At 44.5% G+C, this 7,488-nt stretch overlaps 1 protein-coding gene across 1 annotated transcript; it reads right to left on the reverse strand.

Moving 5' to 3' along the window:
* Window positions 1-773: 773 nt before the first annotated feature.
* LOC127047329 (craniofacial development protein 2-like) lies at window positions 774-7,272 on the reverse strand. The gene is given in 6 exon segments (XM_050945450.1): window positions 774-902; window positions 1,990-2,574; window positions 2,686-2,903; window positions 3,346-3,819; window positions 3,822-4,326; window positions 7,195-7,272. Coding segments are annotated over 6 exon segments (1,989 nt in total).
* Between the last annotated feature and the right edge of the window lie 216 nt (window positions 7,273-7,488).

Raw genomic sequence — 7,488 nt, forward strand, 5'->3', positions numbered from 1 at the left:
TGATCCTATTTCTTCTAGCAGAGTTGACAATTTCTCCGGGGAAGTTTCCAGAAGTAATTAAGAGTCTATTTGACAGGGAGAAGTGTGTCAGTTTTGAGTATTTAAAGAGACATAAGAAACAAGAATGTATTGGCGGCAGCAGGATTTTGGAAACACTGGAGTTTCTCCAAGGAGAATGAAACCTACAATAGGGTTTATGATATAACTTGTTGGGACTAAATCACCTGCTCTAGTCTAGAAGTAAAGATTCCTCTAAGATTACAGAAACTTTTACATTCTGGAATATTTCTTAAGGCTAGAGAGTAGAAGAGCCTGTCTGAACAGCTATGCAGCAGTTCTGGTTTCATTTTTCTAAACTCCTCTCCCTAAACACAGTATAACTTACTGTCCAGTAGTACCTTTAATTAAGCCAGTAGAACAAAAATTTATTGAGTTTGGCAATAACAACATTTTACTAATCTGTCAGAGTGAAATAGATAATGAAAGATATAACCAACAGCTCTTCTTGACTCTGTAATGATGCTTCTTTGTTAACACTGAGTTGAGTATCCAAGGTGTCTGAGTGCCTCCATTTTTAAAGGTCCAGTCTAAGAGAAAATCTAGAAGAGTACAAATGCTCACTAGGTAGAAGGGTAAAGCTCCATAAAATTCTGCTTTAATATTAGAAGGGATGCTGAGAATAAAGATGCAGGATTTGTTTTCCATTCACTTTTTTAAAATTAGGAGTGCCTTCCAAGGCAGTGAGAAAAAGGACAGACCTTTTCAGCAGTGCTTTAAGCAGTCAGGTAATCAGGAATTAAGACACTATAGATAGCTATAGATGGTTTGTCAACAATACCAGGTGTTATAGCCCATCTGTTTATAATATTTAAAAACATGAAGGATTCAACACGTCTTTTATTCTGAACAGAAAGTTCATTTTGATATGTTATGAATCAGTGATTCTGTTTCTTGCAATGATGTTCATCCATCGTTGTCGATGAAGACCTCAACAACTCATTCGTTCGATGACCGGGCTCTGGGCTTCCGAAGATGACTGATCAGTCCGATTCGGGCATGGAATGTCCTGTCACACGTCGGGCAGACATGTGATGGCACTGTTGATGATCTGCAGGCAGCCCTGGACTTGTGCAGCTCACACTTTCTTTCAGCCTCAGCAGTGCGCCTCACCTCAGAGGTATTACTGCCTGTGTGAATGAGGCTGCGCCATGCTGGATGGTTCAGTGCGAGGGTTTCCCAGGTGGCAGTGTTGATCTCGAGGGACTTCAGAGAGATCTTCAGCGTGTCCTTAAACCACTTCTTTGGTCCTCCATGGGAGAGCTTTCCCTGGGTGAGTTCTCTGTAGAAGAGCTGTTGAGGAATGCACTCGTCTGACATTCTCAGGACATGTCCATCCCATCTGGTCTGGGCTCCCATCAGCAGTGTGTGAACTGACGGCAGACTGGCTCTGGTAAGGACTTCAGTATAGGGTACTTTGTCCTGCCATCTGATTTTTAGAAGCTTTCGCAGACAGGAAATGTGGAAGTGATTGAGCCTTCGTGAATGACTCCGATAGACAGTTCACGTCTTGCAGGCGTACAGCAGAGTTGGAAGCACCGCTGCTCGGTAGACCTTCAGCTTCATTGGTAGGCTGATCCCTCGACGTTCCCAGATGTTGGAGTGCAATCAACCAAATGCAGAGCTGGCTTTAGCAATTCGGCAGTTTACTTCATCATCGATTGACACTGCTCGGGAAAGGATACTGCCCAGGTACGTGAAGTGGTCCACTGCCTGAAGTCTCTGTCCATTTACAGTGATGGATGGTTCTGGGTACAGAGCATGGGGAGCTGGCTGGTGCATGACCTCAGTCGTCTTGATGTTAATAGTGAGACCGAAGATGTTGCATGCAGATGAAAACTTGTCCATACTGGCTTGCATTTCTGGCTCTGTACTAGCATTCAGAGCACAATCATCGGCAAAGAGAAAGTCTCGAAGTACAGTTTCCTTCACCTTGGTGATGACACGCAGTCCCCTCAGATTGAATAGTTTCCCATCAGTTCTGTACTTCAGGCCTACTCCTTCAATGCAGTGTTGAAAGACATCAGTCAGAGTGGCAGAGAATATCATGCTGAACAAAGTGGGTGCTAAAACACACCCTTGCTTGACACTGTTGGTGACTGGGAAGGCCTCAGATGTTTCACCATCATCCAGGACATGAGCCATCATACCGTGATGAAATTGACATACCATTCGTATGAATCTGTCTGGACAGCTGAATTTCGACACAATCCTCCACAGGCCCTGGCGACTGACAGAGTCAAACACTTTTGTGAGGTCCACAAAAGTTGTGTAGAGTTCACAATTCTGTTCTTGACATTTCTCCTGTAGCTGACAAGCAGTGAAGATCATGTCAATAGTCCCACGTCCCTTGCAAAAGCCGCACTGTGATTCTGGCAGTAAGCCCTGCTCCAGGTGAGTGATCAATCGGTTCAACAGAACCTGTGCAAGAACTTTCCCCACTGTAGAGAGCAGTGAGATTCCACGGTGATTGTCGCATACCTGGCGATTGCCGCATACCTGGCGATTGCCCTTCCTCTTATGGAGGTGCACGATGGACGCGTCTCTAAATTCCTGTGGAACGGATCCCTGCTTCCAGAAGGACTGAAACAGCTCAGTGAGTTTCCGTGGCAGCACGAGTGCACCGACTTTGTACACCTCTGCTGGTATGGCTTCTGACCCTGGGACTTTGCCACTTGGCAGCTGGTTGATGGCCTTCTTCACTTCATCCTCTTCTGGTGAAGCATCCATGGAGCCATTGACTGCAACCTGAGGCATCTTGTCAATGGCCTCATCATTGATGACTGAGAGGCAGTTTAGAACTGCTTCAAAATGTTCAGCCCATCTCTGGAGAATCTGTGTCTTCTCTGTAAGAAGCACAGTGCCATCAGAGTTCAGGAGGGGAAAGCTCCCAGAAGACTGTGGACCATAGAGTGTGTTGAGGGCTTCATAGAACTGCTTATAGTCGTTCCTGTCCGCATATGCCTGTATTTCATCTGCTTTGGCGCTCAGCCACAAGTCCCTCATTTTGCACAGTCAGTTCTGTACTGTTCTGCGAGCATTAATAAAGGCTGTTGTCTTTGCCGCTGAGGAGGGATTGTTTTGATATTCACGATGCAGGCAGTGCTTCTCAACAAGTAAGGCCTGGATTTCTGCATCATTTTCGTCAAACCAGTCTTGCCGCCTGCGTGTGGAGGGCCCCAATACCTTTGATGCAGCTGTATGGACAGTGTTGCGGAATCGCTCCCAGTCTTTCTCAGCGTCATCCTCAATACAAAGATCAGCAAGCTCATTCTCTAGATCTTCCGCTAGACTTTCGGTGATGTGGCTTTTCTTCAGCTTTGACATATTGATCCTTTTGAGAGCCTTTTGTGGTCGGCATGATACAGAGCTTCATTTTGGATACTATTAGCCTGTGATCCATCCAACAGTCAGCGCTGCACATAGCTTTTGTAACCCTGACATCTTGTCTGTCCCTTCTCCTGATGATGACGTAGTCGATCAGATGCCAGTGCTTGGAACTGGGATGCATCCACGAAGTCCTGTTACGGGTAGGGAAGTGGAAGACTGTATTGGTGATCAGAAGGTCATGTGCTGCACAAGTTTTCAGCAGTAACAGGCCATTGCTGTTACACTTTCCCACTCCATTTTTTCCGATGACTGCTTCCCAGGCTGCGGCATCGCATCTGACTCTTGCATTAAAATCGCCAAGCAAGATCAGCTTGTCTGTGCAGTGCACTGATGATAGCAGAGCATCTAGTTCTTCGTAGAATTTATCTTCATATCCTCTGGGTTGGTCATTGTGGGAGCATATGCGCTGATCAAAGTAGCTTGTTTTCCTTTTTGAAGTGGAAGCTGCATTTTCACGAGTCGGTCATTCACACCCTTGGGGGGACTGGCGAGTTTCCAAACAAGATGATTCTTGATGGTGAAGCCAACTCCAGATTCACAATGCTCATCACTGTTGCGGCCACTCCAGAAGAATGTATAGCCTCCGCCTGACTCGGACAGCCATCCTTCATGAGCAAGGCGAGTTTCGCTAAGGGCTGCAATGTCAATGTTGTAGCATGCGAGCTCTCTGGGGACAAGTGCTGTTCTTCTCTCCTGTCTGTCTGCTGTGATGTTGTCCAGTAGCGTGCGCACATTCCGTGTGCCAATGGTGATCAGTGTCACTCTAAGTTTTGTTTTTGTTCTACCACTTTTGTGGGATCCCTGCCAGCCGCGGTATGCTGGCCAGGGTAAGGTGAACCAGGCAATGTTTAGGGCACCTTTTCTAGCTGCCTCCTCATTCTATGGAGGTGATCAGTGCAATCCTGAATAGGGCTGCTCAGTCACTCAGGAAGATGCCGGGCTCCACTGCTGCTTCGGTCAGTGAGGAACGACCATTATACCTGAGCCGCCTGTGTGCAGGTCTGCGGCTACAGCTCCCAGTGTATCCACACCTGCTGCTTCATCGCTCGCCCATCACCACAGGACTTGATATGATGTGATATGATATGATGTCGAGACTTTCATGTGAATTGGATTAAAGTGAGGGAGAGTCGCACAACGTCAACCTCACTCTCTCTTCCCAGTTCCTACCTTTATCCAGTGGCAGGACAAAAGTCGAGACAGCTGGAGAAAGGGCAGGGCGCAGTGGATGACCAGGATGCCTACGTGTCTTGTCATGCCCTTAAGCGTTCCACAATGCTTTCTGTCACCGCCGTCCTGACCGTTGAACCAGGTTTCCTCAGTCAGCCAGATCCAGCCTTCGCATGCAATGAGTAGACAGGCCCTAACTCACCGAGGGTCTCAGACTCATCGGCTACCCTCACCTGGTTTAGCCCACTAGTAGAGACAGTTTCCGGGGTGTGGCCGCTGTCATATGCTGACAACTACTTGGAGCCGCAGGTGAGAGCTGGGTGTCAAGTGGGGACCAAAGTGGATGAGCTACTCCTAGGAGTACGACTGCTCCCCCATCAGAGGTCCTACCCCTCCCTGACAACCCCATACACCCCGTTTCTTGCAATAAAAAAATACTGAAAAGCTACTTTCCAACCAACCCGAACACCATTCCATATGGCATCCCCTCCTCCCCTGCCCCCGCACGTGCGCGCACACACGTTTCAGTTTGAAACTTTAGGTATTGCTGCTCATGGAGGCATTATTCTCCATGCTTTCTCTGTCCCCCCATATTAGTCATAGGCATGAGCAACTGTGTTTTAATGATGGATATCTGACTCCTGAGAGTTTCAATTATATGAAAGGGTTTCTCATTCAAAGGGAATGAATGAATGTTCCAGAAATCTTGGGCCTGACTCTGATCTCACTTACTCTGTTGAAAATCAGGTGCAGCATATTGAGATAAAACTGGTCTGAGAGGAGAAACAGGACCCCTTACATATTTGTCCATCATTACAGATCTGATCCAAAGCCCAGAGTAGTCAATGGGAGTCTTTCCATTGACTTTAAAAGACTATATAGCACTCCCTTTACATCTCATTCTGACAGCCTTCCGCACAATACCTGATTCTGTGAGTAGCCCCACTGCAGTCAATGGGACTATTCACAGAACAGGGGACTACTCAACGCAAGTAAGACTGGCAGAATGTATAGCAATTGTAGGTGTTGCTTATGTTAGGGGATGGGTTATTTGTGGGTTTTGCTTTTTAGTTAATTTTCTTGAGAGAACCTAATATGGCTCTTTGTTTAGAAGATAACTAGATAAAATTAATGGAAAGAACCGGATAAATTCATGGAGGATAGGTCCATCAGTGGCTATTAGCCAGGATTGGCAGAGATGGTATCCCTAGTCTCTATTTGCCAGAAGCTGTGAATGAGTGACAAGGAATGGATCACTTGATGATTACCTGTTCTGTTCATTCCCCCTGGGACACCTGGCATTGGCCACTGTTAGAGGACAGGATACTGGGCTACATGGACCGTTGGTCTGACCCATTATGCCTGTTCTTATGTTCTTATATTGTTTGGGTAAGAATGGATACTTACATTTTTTTTAAGGTGTTTCTTTTTTCCTAGTTATTTTTCTCTTCAGGTCTTACATTGTTTAACCATTTGCAGTTAAAGAATGTGAAGATGGAATGCTTAAATCACTTAAGCTGATATCTTCTTTGGTTGCTATAGTGATTACCCATCTGCTTATAATATTTAAAAATAGTGATTCAGTGTTCCTTCTGATGAGAAAAGGGATTACTAATTCACAAATACCAAAGTAGTTTGTTTTTCCTCTTGATTTAATATATGGGAAAGATAAGGCATGCTTTTAAGATGAAAAACAAGTTTTTAATAGAATCATATAGAAAATACTCCTCCCCCTGCCCCGACTTTCTGCATGTTTGCATTCTGTAAGATATATTTTCCCTGTCAAAAACGTAAGAAAACAAATCGGGAGAAAAAATTTAAAAGAGCCTTCATAAAGTTCAAAGTTGGATACCAGGATAGTTGGCAATGATGGGATTGTGGAAGTTGGATGGTGCTATTTTCCTATCTGAGTTTGTTCAGTAAGTCATCACTAATGTATTTGCGGGACTATTGCCTCTCATCAGCCTCTCATCTATTGTACCATCTCATCAGCTCTCTCAAACTAAGATGGGTCAGCTTGAGTAAGTAGATTGATCTGAGAGTTGTAAGCAAAAGTGTTGGTGATTCAGTAAGTGGCATTCTTCCCTCTGAATCAGTAGTGAACCTGTGATCCAGTCACTGTGGAACTAGAGGCAATCTTTCAAATGAGACATATGAACAACATCCTGACTACTTATGGTGATTTAAAGATCTCATAGCACATTTTGCAAACAACAAAACTTTTCTCTTTCTTTGCTCTCTATTCTTGGGTCCTGGCTTGGATGGTGTTACAGTCACTTTCAAACTTGATTTATGTTTAGTCAGATTAAACTGAGTTAATGCAAACAAAGATCCTTTTATCTGTAATCACTTTAAATCTAATGGCCCCAAGCTATAGGTTTTTGGCACATCATATCTGAACAAGTGCATCACCCTGTTAGAATTCTTCTTCAACATCCAGTCTCTTTGGCACCTTGTTTCATTGCTTTTCTTCATGTTCTCTGCCTCTTCTTTCTACTCCCGACTCCGTTGTTCTGTTTTTTAAGGGAAGACTATTGTGTTTTATCATGATTTGATAAGTGTACTTAACTCCAGTACCTTGGCCAGATTCCAATCTTTGTAACTTAATTTTGCATACATTATATTAATTCTTTGTATTTCTAGTGCATCTGCCATCTTAGGATCTCAAAGCACTTTACAGATTTTAATTACAAACAGATCAGATACAGCTAATGTCTAGTCTGTAATGTCTTCTAGGCTGTGTCTGGTTAATCTTACTTGTCTGTAAAGTGCTATGTTTGCCTACTCCACTGCATAAATAATTTTAGTTGTGGTGTCTGTGAGATAGGGAAGTAAAATAATCCCCACTTTAAAGGCACATGCTAAGTATCC

The sequence above is a fragment of the Gopherus flavomarginatus genome, chromosome 3 (genome assembly GCF_025201925.1).
Source record: "Gopherus flavomarginatus isolate rGopFla2 chromosome 3, rGopFla2.mat.asm, whole genome shotgun sequence".
Classification (NCBI taxonomy): Eukaryota; Metazoa; Chordata; order Testudines; family Testudinidae; genus Gopherus; species Gopherus flavomarginatus.